The sequence below is a fragment of the Athene noctua genome, chromosome 15 (genome assembly GCF_965140245.1).
Source record: "Athene noctua chromosome 15, bAthNoc1.hap1.1, whole genome shotgun sequence".
Taxonomy (NCBI): Eukaryota; Metazoa; Chordata; class Aves; order Strigiformes; family Strigidae; genus Athene; species Athene noctua.
Genome location: NC_134051.1, coordinates 18,607,031 through 18,624,302, shown reverse-complemented (window position 1 = coordinate 18,624,302; position 17,272 = coordinate 18,607,031). Strand labels below are relative to the sequence as shown.

General features: G+C 45.5%; 1 protein-coding gene across 1 annotated transcript; it reads right to left on the bottom strand.

The window, feature by feature from the left end:
• Positions 1-1,195: 1,195 nt before the first annotated feature.
• Positions 1,196-15,042, bottom strand: IL20RB (interleukin 20 receptor subunit beta). The gene is made up of 7 exons (XM_074919711.1): positions 14,957-15,042; positions 9,442-9,579; positions 8,533-8,723; positions 5,589-5,713; positions 2,384-2,534; positions 1,919-2,061; positions 1,196-1,321 (listed from the first exon to the last, which is right to left on the bottom strand). Exons 1-7 carry the CDS (start codon positions 15,040-15,042, stop codon positions 1,196-1,198), a joined length of 960 nt encoding a protein of 319 aa, XP_074775812.1.
• Positions 15,043-17,272: the final 2,230 nt, after the last annotated feature.

Genomic DNA, 17,272 nt, shown 5'->3' with positions numbered 1-17,272 from the left:
CCAGGGCTCAGAGGCACGAATAGTCCTGAGTCACTTCGCCTTTTTTCACGGTGCTTTGTTGCCACCTGATGGCCTGTTGCCAGATTGCAGGAACGACCTGAGCCCAGGAGCGGCTGCCCTTGGTGACACAGGCAGTGTCCCCGTGTGCTGCTGCACCGCGGGGACGCCCAGCCTGGACATCGGCTTTGCGCACCTTCTTGTCCCCCTTCCCACTTGTTGAGCCTACCTTTCTCTGTCCCTTCCTCACCTTTCTCCACTCCAATCCCCTCTCATTAAAATATTTCCTCCCTAATTAATCTCTTTCTTAAAGGTCCGACCTTTCCTTCACGCACATCCAGCTCCTGCATTTCTGACACCCTTGCCTACGTGACCCTGGCCTTACACAAGTATTAGCGATGGTGCTGATCTGGCAAAGCTCTGCTCCCCGAAGGGATCTCAAAGCTCCCGCCAGTCATCTTTGAAGTCCGGCTGTTGCTCCCATCACTCCCCCTTAAGCACTGGTGAAACCCAGCCACCCCTCAGGGCTCTGCCTTTATGTTTTGTTGGCACTGTACATTGTTACCTGTCACACGCAGCTTCTTATTATGTTGTATCCAGTCACTGCCAACATCCTTTTCAATGAGTGTAACCTCAAGTCAGTACCTGCAGCCCTGATGCATAAAACATCATTCCAGATGTTTTAGACACGTAAGAAGCTCTTACTGGCTCCTCAATTTCTTTTAAAAGTACTGAGGCAAAAATACCGAGGCTGAAACGGTTTGGAACTAAGGGACTAGGCTCTATAATTATTGTTGTGGTGAAATCCCAGTGGCTGAAGGGTGGGCTCTGCCTTGGGACCATCGATGTGGCTGACAAAGGCGAAGGGCACATGAGTTAATTCATCTCCGGTCATGGCCATGATATGAAGAGAAAGGAGAGAAACTGGAAGTTGTCACCTGTGACCTTTACTTGCTTTTTATCCAGACAGCTGAAGGTGCTGCAAAGAGGACGAAGGCAGGCCACCTGCCCACCATACAACCACCTTTGGTCTGCAGCAGCGGGCACACACAAGGAGAACAACGTTAACATGTTGGCACTCTGAGGAAAGTGGCTGGGGCACAATCTGCCAGCTCTGCTGAGAAAATCTCTTTCCACAGGCTGGGTGTTTTTTGTTTTTTTGTTGGTTTTTTGTTTTGTTTTGTTTTTCTGGGGTGCTCTAAAGTGTTTCTTGAAACCACAGTCGGAGAACTTCTTCTGAGGGCATCACACGCACCATCAGATCACATTGCTCAGCGTCTTCACTGCCACACAGTATCAGCTGGGTGGGGGGCTCTGAAACTTTCTGTAAAACAAACGCACTCACTCAAACACCCTCAGGGTGATGAGCTAGTCTGTCTTCTACTGCTCCCCACAAACCGTTCATCTCATCCTTCCTGCCACAAGCGCCCAGAGACCCAGTGCTCAGGAACCCACAGCCACAAAAGCTGCTGCCTGCATTCTCACTTGAACCGGACAGCACATTTAAGCTACTGACATAAACATATTCCCCCAGAGTGAGCGAGGAAAGAGCCTGCTTTTGATGGCTGCCTTCTCCTCACCAAGGAGTTGAGAAGCTCAGTGCTGGTACCAGGGGACATGGAGCGCTGTTGCCAGTGACACAGCTGTTTTGTTCAGGGAGCAGCTGGCCGGGCAGGGTCAGTCCATGCCTCCCAAGCTGCTTCCCCACAACCATCAGGAGCATTATCTGTTCAGGGCTCCAAGCCGAAGGCAGTGGCAGCCGTGCAGGCAACTCATGGCGGGTGCTTGACCCCCGCAGCTCAGCTCAGCACACTGGAATGAGCAAGGCATTCTATTCACGTGTCTGCTTTTTCAGCCTGCCCCATGCTCCTGTGAACACCCAGCACCCTAAAAAACAATAAAGCACAGTAAAAAAAGTTACCAGTGTGTCTGGCAGCACAGCAATGGGGCAGCAGGAATACTGAAAGATTTTACTTGTTTTCCAGGTAAGGAAAGGCAGGGTCAAAGCGGCCACAGCAACGCCAGCGGAGATGAGGGCAGTAACCAGCCACATGGATGTGCCGCCTAGAAATAACCGAAGCAGCAAAACTTCTCAGAGAGACTGTGAGGACAAACCACTCCATGCTCTCAGCCTGCACCCTCTGTGGCCGCTCTACCCACCCACCCTGGTGAGACTCTGTGTCAGCACACTCCAGGAAAGGCTACCAGCGCCAGTGTAGGGGCTGTACTCCTGAGTTCTTTTTTTTTACCTCCCCCAAGGAACAAATGGGCAGCGCATTTGCAAATAGAATGGAAGATACTGGATGGAAACCAAAGGAAGAGCTGCTGGAGTATCCTTCTTGGGCATGAGTACACCAGGGGAATAAGAAAGAAGGCTGGCTCTTACCTTGTGCCCTCACACACTGTGTCTGGCTGAAGCTGCTGCTTCTGTTGATCGCCTCGATGTATGTCTGAGCTTTTACACAATAATCAGGTCCTGCCTCCATGGTGTCCAGGTGAACCACGGAGCTGACCTCTTTCACCACTTTCTGCTGCATCTGCCAGGGTCCAGGAGAGAGAGAGCATCAGAACCCAGGGCAAGGACCTAACTGAGAACAGGAGTCCTAAGATAATGCCAGCCCAGACTGTCCTGGGAGAAAAGGAAGGAGCAGCAGGAGGTATCAGAGAGGACTGTGTGAATAAGAGGACAGGGGGAGAAAAGCAGCAAACAAGGAAGCACAGTGGAGTGCAGGATGAGACCACACACATCTGGAAGGGTAGGAGGGGATGTAAAGAAGGAACTGGGAGGCAAAGAAGCATAATGATGATGTTGGGCCACGACACTGGATCATGACCTACTCCCCTGGTGTGAGGGCTTGATGACTAAGGTCTTGACTGGTCTGAGTTTTTGCTGGGGTACCAAAATCATGCCTGTGCTATCACGGTATGACAGGAATGCCAGAACCATGCTGTGACAGGGGTGTGAGATCTGTGCCGTGACTCTAGAGCACAGAGAGGTGATGGACTGGGCTGGTGAGGAGCAAGTGAATTGGGTGTGTGCAACTGTAACACACTTCAGCAACTTTTAAACAGCATATGAACGCCAATATATTCTTTTCTTGCAATATACAGGACTTCATTAAAAGCTGCTATTCCCAGTCTCCCCAGTCATGAGAGGACAGGTAATAATTAGCTAATTGCTCCTAATTCTTGCTGAGTTACAGATGCAAAGCCTGGGCTCACAGAAGGCCTGCCCAGCTTCCAGCATCACACATGTACAGACACCTCCAAGAAGCCAGTAGGGCTCTCCTGGCAGGGCAAGCCCTTCTCTCCATCAAAATATCCTTCTCCACAGAAACGTGATCTTGGGGGCCATTAGTCTGAAAAGATTTCAAGGACAAAATCAGGTCAGTGACTACCTGGGGTGTGTAATCTTTTGCAAAACCCTCAAACCAGATGTGTCAAATGTGACTATTATTTAAAAAAAAAAAGAAGAGTCCCAGAGAACTGGACATGTACTGACCAGCAAACCTGATGTGTGACAGTCCAGTTGGTAGAAACCATTCTGAAGTTTGGAATTAATGTTTAGGTGGTTAATATCATATACTGAAGAAAAGTTAACATTTCATCCATAAAAGGCAGCCAGATACAAACCTATAATTCTTTCTAAGGTGTCAGAAAGCTCATGGACATGGTTGATCTCATTTGCTTGGATTTCCAAAAGATACTCAAGAACTATCAAGCTAACAGCCAAAGGCGTCAGAGCTCTGAGTGCACTAACCAGGCTGCGACGGCCCTGATCAGCCCTGCCTGGCCCCCCCATTTTCACCCTCCTGACCATGGCCCAGGACACCCGTTTAAGCTCAGCCCGGGACCTTCAGTCCCGGTCTGAGCTATGCTGGAGGTTTGCCTGCCTCCTGGATGGACCTTCCACCTGCGCTGTGTGCAGCTTGTCTCCTGCCTGGCCCCTGGTTAAATCCACGGCAGCCTCGTCCCCCAGCCCTGTCTCTGGTCCTGCCTCCTTCTGCTCCCGGCTGGGGTCCTCTATGGACCTGGTCCACCACTTGCCTTGCCTGGGGCTGCTGATGGACCCCGTAACCAGTATCTGGTTCCACCCACTGTGGTCAGATCCTGTGGGGCTGTGCTTCACTGGGGAGGGCACTGCTTGCACTGGGATCACCCTTGGCTCCTGGCTCGCCTGCTCATAGCGAGCAGCCCTGCCTCTGCTGCCTCCTGATAAAAGGCTTATGTATGGCTAAAGTGCTAATCCCTTCTGAGAGTGGAGGGGAGTCGTGGTGGAGGCCCATGCAGATCTGTGCTCACCACTGTATTACCATAGATGATCAGGAAGGAAAATGAAAACTGATACATGCTAATGCTACTAAAAAAACACTTCAGCACAATGAAGATGGCAGCCAACTGTGAAGAACTGCAGGAGAATCTTGTAATAAAATGATAAATGAAATTCAACATGGATAAATGTGAAATGATGCTGTCACATCCCGTTGCCTCTCACAGATGCTCACGAGAATTTTTCCCCTTCGTTTTTACAGTCAGTGACTGGACCTTCAGTCAAACATCCCCCATCATAAACAGGAACTTGGGGTTCAGATTTCATGGAGTGACCTCTGTGGTAGTCACCCATGTTAACAATTGCTGGGAAGAGAGAAGAGTGTGAAGACTTGGTTTTATGGTGCTAAACCACAGTGCATCTTGAACTGTGCAGATTTACTCCCAGCCCACCTTACTAAAGGCAAAAATAGTGGAAGGGCTTCCACTGCACAACAGTTAAGCTGTAGAACTCCTGACTACAGGAATTTGTACATGCTAAAAGTTTACATAGTTTGAAAACCAGAACAGACAAATTGATGGAACAAAAATTCATCAAGGGCTATTAAAAATACCATTTCTGGCTCAGGAATTTCCTGGAGTTGTGTCTCTGATTTCTCAGAAAACAGTATCATTACATACAGGCTCTCTCCTCACTATCTTCCTTGGTCATCTCCATTGCCCACTGGCAGAGAGAAGATACTAGTTTTGGTGGTCCCATGGTCTGACTTTATAGGAAAGCACCAAGTTCCCAGGAGGAAAAAAAAAAAAAAATCACTCTAGTGAAAACAGAGGGACCAGAGTGGGACATAAATTGTCACTGCTTCAGTCTTACCCAGGTATAAGCAATGCCCTCAGCTAAGCGAGTTACAGCTCGCTGCCACAGGCAAGCTGGTTTACAAAAAAATCTTGAGAAAACTTTATCAGCACCTCAATGTGACACCTTAACCATGGTCTGAGAATACTAAGTGATGTTCACAGAAGAAAGTCAGCATGAAGGCCTTCAGTTCCTGACTTCTGGTTTCTTTCAAGAGTTGAGGTCCCTGGGAGGATTCTTCTTTCCAGAGAAGGAAAAGTGGGGAGAACAGACAAGCTTCTCCATGGGGGTAAGAGCAACCCACTGGAATGTGCAGAGAAATATGGCACACCCTGACTCCAGGCAGGTCCTCCAGCCTCGCGGCAGGAGCTTGGCTTGGCAAACAGGCTCCAGGCAATATCTGTATGCTTTCAGTCCAAGCATGTGGGCTCTCTGTTATTGCCCCAAACCCGAGGGTAAAACTCACCCTACTCTCCTGGCCCTTCTTCCAATAGAGAACAAAGAACTGAAAGGCAGGTCCCATGTCTTCCAGCTCCACTAGTAAATGATACCCATCCGCTATGACCTTCATCAGAGGTGGGGTCAGGGAAGCTGCCAACACAGAGAGAGCATCATTATCACACCAGAGGCAGCCCTGGAAAGCTCTCCTCCTTTTCCCAGATGGGAGAGGAAGAGAAGCTGCCATCATGAGCACACTAACATTAATCTGGAACAACAGCTGGTTGCTTCAGTGGGGCACAAACTTCTCTCTGCTCTACCTCCCAGTACATCTAGACACAGTAGCAGGCTTTGAGCAGGAGGAGGACCATGAGCGGCACTGCAAACGGGAGTTTGGCAATAGCTGAGTTGCACAGAACTCGGTTTGAATTTTCTCCGGTGGAGGAAGTGTCTGGCCTGAGGGTCCCGTGTGATCAACAGCAGAAGAACCAGCTGGGCAATCTGAAGTTGAGACACCAGATCAGGCCAGTTCTTCTGCTCCTGGGCATTAGCTTAGCACTCACATACAGAAGAAGAGCTGGGAAACCAGTGCTTCTTCATAGGAATTTTGGCAGTTATTCAAGGGTGAAGGCAAAAGCAACATGAGCCTCAGGATAGCTCTGGCAGTTTGCATGAATCCTAATTTTCTTTTAGTATCTACATGGATAGACTTGGGCTGATGTCCTGCTGTGATGTAATTTTTTGTAAAAGTATGCAAGTAAATCTGTAGGTGATTTGCTTCATGCTTACTTTGATATTCAAAGCTTGGTTCAGTCTGGGATTCTGCTGTGAGGAGTATTAGTGAAACAATCAGAATCAATCATGCATGGATGAAACTACACACTGTACATTTGCAAACTGGGAATCGAGGCAGTACAGAGATTGTATCTGCACTACTTATCTATGCCATTCTTTACCACTCTGTTGTAGCTGAAGCTGCTTTCAACCTCCTTGTTTTCAAGATAGGAAGGAGAGCAATGTATAACCACATACAGAAGAGATGTTCTTAATAGAACATGCTCTTACATCCAGTGAATTGCCATTAATACTGAGCGGTACAAAAACATAAAATCCAAGTATGTTCATCATGAGTGTGACACAAATGGGAGGCCTGGAAAACCACTTTATACTTTTAAATTAAAAACTGAGAACCTGCTTAACTCAATGTCTCAAAATAATAATATTTTAAAAGTGATAGCATCATTGGAGGTTAAAAATAACTATTGGGCTAACATATTAACAAATGGACCCCGCAAGATGCAACTGCTAACCAAACAGGAGCGTTTATATTTATCTCTGCACTGGCACACAAGTGACTATTTGAATTTTGATAAATGAAGAGTGAGACTGAGTAAATTGTTAGTTTTAGGAAGACCTTTTAAAAGGGTTTTCCATACGTTGCCATACTTTGTGTGTATCGACACCTAAGGCTTTCACAACGGAGCTCTTTAGTGTAGAAGTACTGTGGGCTGTGCTGGTGCCCTGACTGTCTATGAACCACACACGGAACCTGTGGGCTGTGCTCTGAATTCCTTAGTTCCTCTCGGCCTCAATGCCAGATTTCCTAAGAGGTGCAAAAGCAGAGACAAGGGAAAGCGAGCAGTAAAAATTCATAAGGACAAGAACTTACAGTGACTTTTTTTTTCTCCTTTAAACATTTGTCCATGTATGCATATTCACACTGCAGTCCATTGCAAGCTGTATCCTCTGAACTTTCCGAGCGTGGCCAGAGGATTGTACTGTCTATACGACACAGGACCAAGCTCTCAGACGCTTCACTGCGCCATGAGAAAGTTGTTGCTTTTCTTCATGAAGAGGGTCAAGCTAAGGAATATCCTTCCCCTGCCTCTGCCTGACAGTGTGGTCTGTGGCTCAGCTCCCAGTGCCACCATAGCTGCAGGAAAAGGGAAGGATTCTCCATCTAAAGCTCTATCTAGAAAACACTTTACACCAGAAAACACGCTCACCAGCTTAGGTGGCGCTTCTGATGGTGCTGCTTTGACGAAGTGCTCTGTATGAGTGAGGGCTGCTCACTCATGAAGTAGTAGGTGACTTCCAGTGACTGAAGGAGGTTTGTTTAAGATTGGGTCAACTCTGATCTTGGACAGACAATTTCTTCCCTGGCTAAAACTGATGACTGCTGCGCATCTCAGACAGTTTCACTCTAATAGTGACCTCAACAGAGGTTTCCTACCAGAGTTTTTATTGCTGAAAGCAGCTGACTACATGACAGAAAACAGATAATGACTGTAGAGAAACACTGGAAATAGTATGTTATTTTAGGCTGCAGCATGATCCTTGGGTTGAGCTGGGCTGCTAACTTTGCAGGAGTTGGAAGCATATGGAGAAAATACCCTGCATTGCTAAGACTGCAGCAATACTATGGTTTCCATTCTTCGTTCCTTTTCGGAGGTTACTGACAACATGCGAGGAAGAAATCATGTCTGGAAGGGAGCAGGATTTCCAGGGCAGCATGAGGCGCATCGAGGGTGACATGGCTGTTTTCTAGAGTAAGTGCGTCCATAGGATCAGGTTCTGGACCCTCAGAAGTCTCTAGGTGACATGGATTAGATGGAGCATTGACACCAACCCTGAATGATCAGAACTCTTTGAAATCAGTGGCAAGAGTGGCCAACTTGCCAAAAGAAATGCCTGGAGTCTTCTCACTTATCTTTGAAGCCTTTGAAATTCAATCCCTGGTAAATTTGGCCCTGCCTCAGGAGGAACTCATGTCCAAGAACACAGCATGGCTATCTAAGACTGAAACATCTCAACCCTGCATGAGAGGGGCTGAGAAGTAGGATGTGCTCTGCATGTTGACGGGTTTTCTGCAATGTGCACAGTACACAGACATGCACGTGGGCAATCCCTCAACACCGAACTCCGAGAAACCAACACAACCAATGTAGCTTCGGCCAAATAGCAGGACTCACTTGTGATGCGATTGAAGAAGCCTTTCAGGGTGCCCCACTCTGATCTTCTAGCACCAACATTTGCCCTTACACGCAGGTTATAGGCCACGGTGGCTGAGATATCCTCTGTGATGTTACACACCGTGGCTGTGATGAGCGAACATTCACAGGTGGGAATCCAGCTGTTATTGGCATATTCGCGTTCATACTCCCTGAGGAGAGGAAAAGAGAGCAGACAGGCAACAGCGCGAGAGGAGATACATCTGTGATGTGAGCTGAGGCTGCTTGCTAGTTCTTTCCAGGTAAAACCGGTACTGGGATACCTGTGGCTGGAATACCAGCAATGTATGAAACCTGTATGGGTGTGTTCCAGATCTTATCTAGAGAAAATCTCCCAGAGTCAGTTTGTTCGTGAGCCAAATGCAGCATGATATTGTAGGAGGTGGGGATAGCCAACGCAGTGTTGATGCATCAAACCCTGCCCACTCACTTGACTTAATCATCCCTGGTAAATCAGAACTCCAGAGCCATACTGTGATACAAGTCATAGCTCAAGATGTATCAGAAACCTGCTGTAATGTGTGTTAAATGTTTAAAAGATTAACACTGAATACATCACAAATGTTTTCTCTTTCCTCTTCTAAAAAACCTGTTGCTAATCTTCCTAACTTTTGAATTCTCTGGGTAGAGACAGTTTTCGTATGCGGGTTTAACACACACCTTGGATTACTGAGGTATCTATTAACCTGTAAACACTCTCAAAATTGGAGCAAAAGGATTTATTTTGTTTCCTCCCACTTGTGATTGACAGTGCGGGAGTTTCAAACTTCTCTTACATCAGTGAAGTGTTCAAGACATCCAAACCGTGCAGGATTTTAAGTCTAAGTAAACAATGTTCAAAGAGCAAAGAAGAAAAAAATCACAAGTTACCCCTGAAACTCCACAGAGTATCTCACAGTTTCTCCCTGGATGATCACAGGACTCCAAGTTAAGAAGTGTTTCATGTTGGTAGAAAGAATAGAGATATTCTGAGGTGCTGGTAACAAAGCATCTTCACCTAAAATTCCCAGCAAAAGAAAAAACAAGAGAGAAAAAAGGTATATCAATATACCAGAAAAAAAATCTTAGAAGAATGGTGCAAAACTGTGTTTTGAATCAGAAACACACACTCCATTTCACTACCGTCACTTCAGTGTTTGAAAGTATTTTGCAGAGAAGAAATGGCATCCAAAGAGCAAATGACAGAGCAGTCAGGCTGGCACTGTTTACAGAAAGGCAAAGTATGCTTTCTCACAGTCTCAGAGCTTTTCACTGTATCGGTAAAACAGCGAGAAAAGGTCAAGCTTTTATAAAGCCATCCAATTCAATTTAATGAAGTCAGGTAACAGATGCTCTGTTGCACTCTAGGCTGCTCCAACGGATGTCATGTGCTATTTCTTTCCAGGCTTGACTGGACTGGACACTACAGAAGATCCTAGTTCTGGCTCAGGTTTTCTCCTGTTGCAGGATTCTAATAATGCCAGTGCTTGTAAGGCTGTCACTGAAGTACCTCTTGACAGAATAAACTTATTCAATGGACTATAAATGAAATTATTACATTACTCCGAGGTTGTCAAAGCCTAAGTGTGAGATGGTACCTACAGTGTAGTTAATTTTATCCTATGGCATTTTAATGTAAAATCCTTGGCAGTTTGGACCAGGATTCCCCACGAGCACATCCCGTACTACACTACGGGAACAGATTTAGCTCTCTCTGTTCTGCTGCTTTCCAGTCCCAAGGTAATTCTGTTCTCCCTGCTCAGCAGGGAATGGTTCCCAAGGAACCCTTGGAAGGGAGGAATAGATGGAACCAACTCAGTGTAGCAGTGGCCATTTCAACACCCTCCCAGTAACAAGGTTCTATCACAATATATCTGTGTTACCTAAAGATTATTTCCTAATTATTTTTTAATTACATCTATTTCACTGAACAAAGCCTATCTTCCATTAGTCACATTACAAAGTTAACCAGTTAATGTCAGTTGTTCTACCCAAGATCAAAGCCAGGTTGAGAAGTCCATGAGCAATGTTTTCATGGTGATTAATCTTTTAAAGCATTGGAACATTGTTCTTCTTTCTGCCCTTAGAATATTCCCTGTATTCTTTTCTTTATAAAATCACTAATGATGCGGAGAACCTTGGGGCCGACTCTTTTATGATTCCTTGGCATTAGTTACATGGATCTGTTGACACAATGCTCAGCCATTCTTTAAACTAAAAGTCGGATCCCTCTGGGATGAGGAGCTTTCTTCCTTGCCATTTAGATAGCAAATCTAGATAGCACTGTCTGTCCTATCAGCAGTTCCATCACTTTTGGCCTGTTGGGGGTCCATAACAGTGTCAAGGCACTTTAAAAAACCCCAGTTTTTATTGACCTTCATTCTGCATCTTAATCACCGATTTGGTTTCTTGTATTCTCCAGGCTTTTCAACATTTAGATTGTTTGCTACTACTTTCCTCGTACTCTTGGTTCCATGTTAATTCTGGGAGCTGGCATACCCAGGTGTATGAATTACGTAACAGACTTCAGTTACATGATCAGACACTAGTTTTTCCACATGACTCATGCACACAATGATGTTCCAGGTCTGAACAGAGGTGAACTGCACCGGAGTGTTTTCTAATTTCTTTGAGTACTTGGCTTTAGGACTTTTTTGATATATATTTTTTTTGTATTCAGCCATACTGAACCCCAGGCTATTAAACTGTCTAGAATCCAAATTTAAAAAAAGACAGTTCTGAACTGGACTGTCTACCTTTTAATGGCCTAAAGATGATTTCCTCTGTGTTTTGAGACCAACCTGCTATGCTTAGCTTTTCCTGCTATGCTTAGCTTAGTGCATTGTTCTCCTGGTTTGCTGGGAAAACCAGTGACTCTTCTGTTGGTACAGTGAGACCTGTCACCTCCCTTCAGCTGAACTTTCTTTCTTCCTTTCTTTAAGGAAAAACTCTGGGCGTAATGACAGTGTATGTGCCCCTATAATAAAAGTTCACTGATTTAAGTTTCTGTTTGGTATTAACAGATTCAGGATGGGCATAAATTCTACTACTCATAAGAACTCGGCTCCAAGAAAAAAAGGTAAAATCCTAATACTCATCTACAGATATTTACGGATTTTTACTGGGCCACACACCTTCTGTGGCAAAGCCACAGCACAGAGCAGGTATTCATTCAGTGCCACGGAGGGTTCACACTTTAGTGTCAGAAAACAACCTCTCCAGCACTGCAGGTAAGACGGTGGTGGTGCAGTACAGTGGTACGAACACAGAGTTCACATGAATGGTGCACTAGTTTGCACGTTTGCCTTCAGGTAAAGGGAACTGCATCCCTAGAGAAAGAGTTTCATTACCTTTCATAATCAAAGAATATAGAATGAGATCTCTGTGTGGGCATAAATATACATATATATGTGTGTGTGTGCAGCTGTTACAAGTAAAAATGATAAGATTTTGTGCTTGTAAGGTTAAACAATTAAATAACAAATACACTACGAGTGCAACTTATCATTCAGCTTTAGTATGTCTCACTCGATTGTACGTACTTAGTAACTGCAGATCCATGCCCTAGGGCAGAGTGGACAGCCGTCAGGACCGAATCCAAAAAGTGTAAAGCTAAAACTTGAGATCTTTTCATCCAGTATACAAATTAAACGGGTTCCCTGTGCAATAAAAGCAACGATGCACTTCCCTGCTTTCTGCCTGGGACCCAGAGCCATGCCGAAAGCTGTAGTTTGGAAGAGAGGTTCATGCTCTTCCAAAATACTGTTGATCTAGACATAACGTATCCTGTGTCATATCCAAACAAATTATATTCATGGTTTCTCCAACCCATTTGTTGCAACAGCTCACAAAACAATTGCAAGCAAATGTTTAACATTGGGACATGTTGAACACTGGGACCAATTCTAGGTTGTATAAACAGGGAAAGCACTGAGTATACACAGCGAAGTATGTTGTTCCAGTACTGAAATACTCCATTAACTCTGGTCTGTGCATTTTGAAGGGAAAAGAAACAACAGTCATACAAAGTGCAGGAGACAACAGGACAGAGAGAGCAGGCAGGACCCAGAGGACTGTTAGCCCAGGGCTGTGTACCACTTCCATTCCATTCTGGATTCACGAGCAATATGTAAATAGCCTCGCAGGAAAAGCCAAACTACAGTCTTTCAAGCCAGGGTACTGACTCTTACCCTAACGTCTCCAGTCGGGCCAGATTTTCCCTGTAAAGAGCATTTTTGCCTCCTACTCTATCAGCAGTATATTCCATTTCATTTGTTACACAAAGAATGGATTTCCATTTAGGATGGTGCAACTTCTCATTTTATGCTTTTCTCCTCTTTGCGTTAAACTCAAAGAACCTACAACTTAAAAAAAAAAAAAAAATTCATTATCACATAAGGTACATTTGTCTGTCTTCTCAGTTTAAAATGACTTAAACAAACCCTGGTAAAATTCCATTGCTCTGGGATAGATTCTGATACACTTCTTTGTCTGTGAATATAGAACGCAGTAGTATTTTGTCACTACTACTTCCTCACTACTACCACCACTACTTATTGTTAAATATAAGCGAACATTGCAAAAATATTAATAAAATTATTCATAATAACCTTGCTTTTCAGGGGCTCAACAAACACAGGAAGAAACAGTGACTCCAGAATCAGTGTTGCATAATGCTTTTTCTGGCATGCTCGTTCAAATTTTGGGTACCTGGCTGAGAAATTATTCCTTCCTGCTGCGCTAATAAGCATTGTCTTTTAAATCCCAAGCATTGTACCAACTGATCTGCTTTTTCTGCTCTGGAGGACAACAATGTCACCAGCTTCTTGTATCTTCGAGCATGGTCTGCCTCTCTGCATTTGAGGAAATTTCAGTGAAGAGGAACCTGTCAAGGGGATTCTGAACTCTAAATACCGGGGACAAGAAAATAGATAAATGTCTGTAACACCCCAAAAATCTAAAGGAATTTCTGTGTAAGCTAAATGGTGAAAATAGAAGCCGTATGTCCTTAACTCGTAGAAACACAGCATTTTAGACAACAACAATAAATTATGCTAAACAATCTCTCTGGCTGTAACTCTAGCCTGGAGGCTCTGGGAACATCCCCTCCTCATCTGCTGACTGCACAAACTGACTGCAAAAGGCAAGACTCGAGTACACACCCCTGGCCTGTTTTTCTCCCTAGCACTCTGATACAAAGCCTGGACTCCCAGGCTAGACAGGAACACGCCGACTTCTAACCTGGTGTCTGCCCTGTGCAACCCTAGGGGCACATTTAGACATAAACATTCAATCAAAAAAATGTTCTTTGCTCAAAAAGGAGACTAGGACACAAATTTTCATATTTCAGGTCAAGGCCAGAGAATGGGGGACACAGTGTGGGTCATCCCACCTTTCTCTCCTACTGTCCGTCACAGTGTAGAAGACAAAATCGGACGAGTATGCAGCTGAGCAAGGCTGGCAGTCACTAACCACACAGGCAACGTGGTTCCTGTGCTGAAACATCACACGACTAGCCAGGCCTTAAACAAAAATACAGTAAAAGGTAACCCAAATTTCTTTATAGGTGTCTAGCTTTGCCATCTTTTAAAACACATTTGTCATGACCTTCCCGGTTCTACAGAATAAACTTTGCATATGCAACTTGACACTGAGTCAGTGGTTTCCATACCTAGTAACCAAGATCTATAAATAATGATCCAAAGTGTTTTGTTGGTAAGGAAATGATAATTTTTTTTTTTTTTTTTCGAAGCAGAGAACAGAATGGAGCAAGACACAACTTGAATTCAAGAGTTAATATGGCACATTTAGAAGGACAGAACTCAGCAAAATCTGAGCACACTGGCAAGCCACGTTTGCTTTCCAGGGGACTGACCATCACAGGAAACACTGAGGAGTCAGGAGATCTGAGGCCAAACTCCTTCTAGGAGATGTGTTTGGAGCCTAGAATTTACTTGGAGAAGCAGATTACAAATTGCACAACCTCCTTCCAGGGTAACGACCCTCAGAGAACATTTTTGAGCTATTAATTAACATCTTATACCCCTCTTCTCTCCACAGACAGGGCATCCCCTGTTCTCAGAGATCAGCATTGAAAGAGGACTTGAAAATTCAGTTTCTCACAGAACACCAAAAGACCTGAGACAAACACAGTATTATCAACTTCCTTCAAACTGAAACTCCCCTTTAGATTTCAGAATTGACTTGCAGAACACAGAATTTATGGATTGTCTTTTTCTTTTGCTTATGCTAGTATTAATATTAAACGAAGAATAAAAATTCCAGCTCACCTGACCTCATACTATTTGGCTTCAGCTTTGTAGAGGCATGTTTAACAAAAGGACGAAAGACTTTTTTGTTTTTTTACAACACCTGACTTAACTGAAGATATTTTAGCCATTTACCTGTGAGATTTGGTGCAATCAGAGCGCAGAGGAAGAAGCAGATGAGCTTTAGTGACATTTTGCTCACGCTTGTCGCCTTTTCCCACATTCATACCCTGTTGTGCAGCTCAGAAATTTCCCTTCCTAGACAGGGAGCCCCTTCTGGGCCAGCCATGATGCCAACGAAGTGGAGACTCCAGGGGAATACTGCAACCACCTCTCCCCTGCGCATCTGTGCCAATGCCAGAGTTGTACCTACATTGTTTGTAAGGGTGTAGTTACAGGGAGTGCCGGGGTAATCTGATGCCAGCATTTCTTCACAGGTCTGTGCAACTGCTCAACTAGATGGCGTAACCCTTTCACTTAGTTCACAATTATATGTATTAAACACATTATAAGGAGGAAACAGGATTCATTGGATATTTCCATGTAGTTTATATAGCTGTAAATGCTCAGCCCCCAAACTAGATAAATCTTGATGCTTCCAAGCACCAGGCAGGTTCCCCAGGATTATTAAGGCATGCCTGTAAGCACAGACCTCGCACAAAGGGCTGGTGAAGGACTCTGTGCCTCTGGGCTGGCACAAGGGACCTGTGTGCTCCTATTTATCTTCAAATACTATTTTTATGGCAGCTGTGTTGGGTGCGTACTGAGGAGGACTGTCTGTTCTCAGATCTGACTTGGTGCAGGCACATGTATTCCGAGGTTCTTCCATCTTCCAAGGTCCATCGCTCTCCATCTCAGCTCTTGAGCAAAGGCAGGTCTTCAGCTGGGTGCAGCCCTGAGACCTGCTTAGAAACTCAAACCGCTTGCTGGCTCCAAGGCTGCAGCAGCAGCTACCTTTGTGCTTGTGAGGCTGGTTTCTTCAGAGGCCAAGGGAAAGAAAAAGTTTAGGTGGAAGCTTCTTATGTTCTGCAAAAATTAAATGAAATTCTGACTGTATGGATAAAGGGGGGGTGGGGGGGAACCAAATCCTACCAAATGCTTTAGCTCTGATGAAAGCGAGTATTAGAAACCTCTCCTCTGAAACCTCTTCCTCCTCCTCACAGTTTGTCACCTTAGAAAGGGCTTTGATTTCTTTAAAAATATATTCCCTTTCTGATACCTTTTAATAGCAAATACATGCCTTCTGTTTTCAGCGGTGAACTAAAGGGATCTGTCAAAACATGTTTCGTTCATATTTTCAGGGGAAAGAAAGGATATTTTTTCATTTATTTATGAAAGAATAAATTTAGTATTCAGTTTATCAGGTCTCCAGATTCTCCAACATACAGGAACTGCACAAGCAGCTACACCCCAAAGTTTGCTTCTTACTTCTGTCCTCTCTCTTCCTTCCCTCTTTCTTTCACGTCTTCCTTCCTTTGCTTTCTCTGCCGTCCCTTTCCTCCTTTCTTCCTTTCTTCCTTCCATTCCTACCTCTTTTCCTTCCTTTGTTCTTTCCATCCTTCTTCTTCCTTCTTCCCTCCACGGAAGAGGATGTTCTCTGAAAGTATTTCATAGCTTTCAGGTAAACTTTGATCTTCTTGCTCTTCATTATCCCAATCTCCTACCATTTTTATTGTGACCAGTGCTGTTTAACATCTTTGTTGATGCCATGGACAGTGGGATCGAGGTAGCCTCAGCAAGTTCACCGATGACACTGAGCTGCGTGGTGCAGCTGACAGGCTGGAGGGAGGGGATGTGCCATCCAGAGGGACCTGGACAGCCTGGAGAGGTGGGACCATGCGACAAGTTTAACAAGGCCAAGTGCAAGGTCCTGCCCATGGGTCGGGGCAATCCCCAGCACAAATCCAGGCTGGGCGAGGAGTGGATTGAGAGCAGCCCCAAGGAGAAGGACTTGGGCTGTCAGTGGATGGAAAACTGATTGTGAGCCAGCAATGTGTGCTCACAGCCCGGAAAGCCAACGGTGTGCTGGGCTGCACCCAGAGCAGGGTGGGCACAGGGCCAGGGGGGGATTCTCCCCCTCTGCTCCGCTCTGGGAGACCCCCCTGCAGGGCTGGGTCCAGCTCTGGGGCACCAACAGCAGAAGGACACGGACCTGCTCCAGCGGGGCCAGAGGAGGCCACGGAGATGCTGGGGGGCTGGAGCCCCCCCTGTGAGGACAGGCTGGGAGAGTTGGGGGGTTCAGCTGGAGGAGAGAAGGCTCCGGGGAGACCTTAGAGCGGCCCCCCAGGGCTGAAAGGGGCTGCAGGAAAGGGGGGAGGGACTCTTGATTGAGGGGTAGGGATAGAATGAGGGGTAAGGGTTTTAAACTGAAAGAGGGGAGATTTAGATTAGATAGAAGGAAGAAATTCTCCCCTGTGAGGGGGGTGAGGCCCTGGCACAGGCTGCCCAGAGCA

What these genes read in the sequence shown, in the direction of transcription:
- IL20RB (XM_074919711.1), bottom strand. Translation starts at nt 15,042, where the DNA reads ATGTGGGAAAAGGCGACAAGCGTGAGCAAAATGTCACTAAAGCTCATC. An exon ending in AGAAGGGCCAGGAGAGTAGG is followed by an intron (nt 2,535 to 5,588) that starts GTGAGTTTTACC and finishes GGACCCTGGCAG; the next exon opens with ATGCAGCAGAAAGTGGTGAA. An exon ending in ACAGTGTGTGAGGGCACAAG is followed by an intron (nt 2,062 to 2,383) that starts GTAAGAGCCAGC and finishes GGTTATTTCTAG; the next exon opens with GCGGCACATCCATGTGGCTG.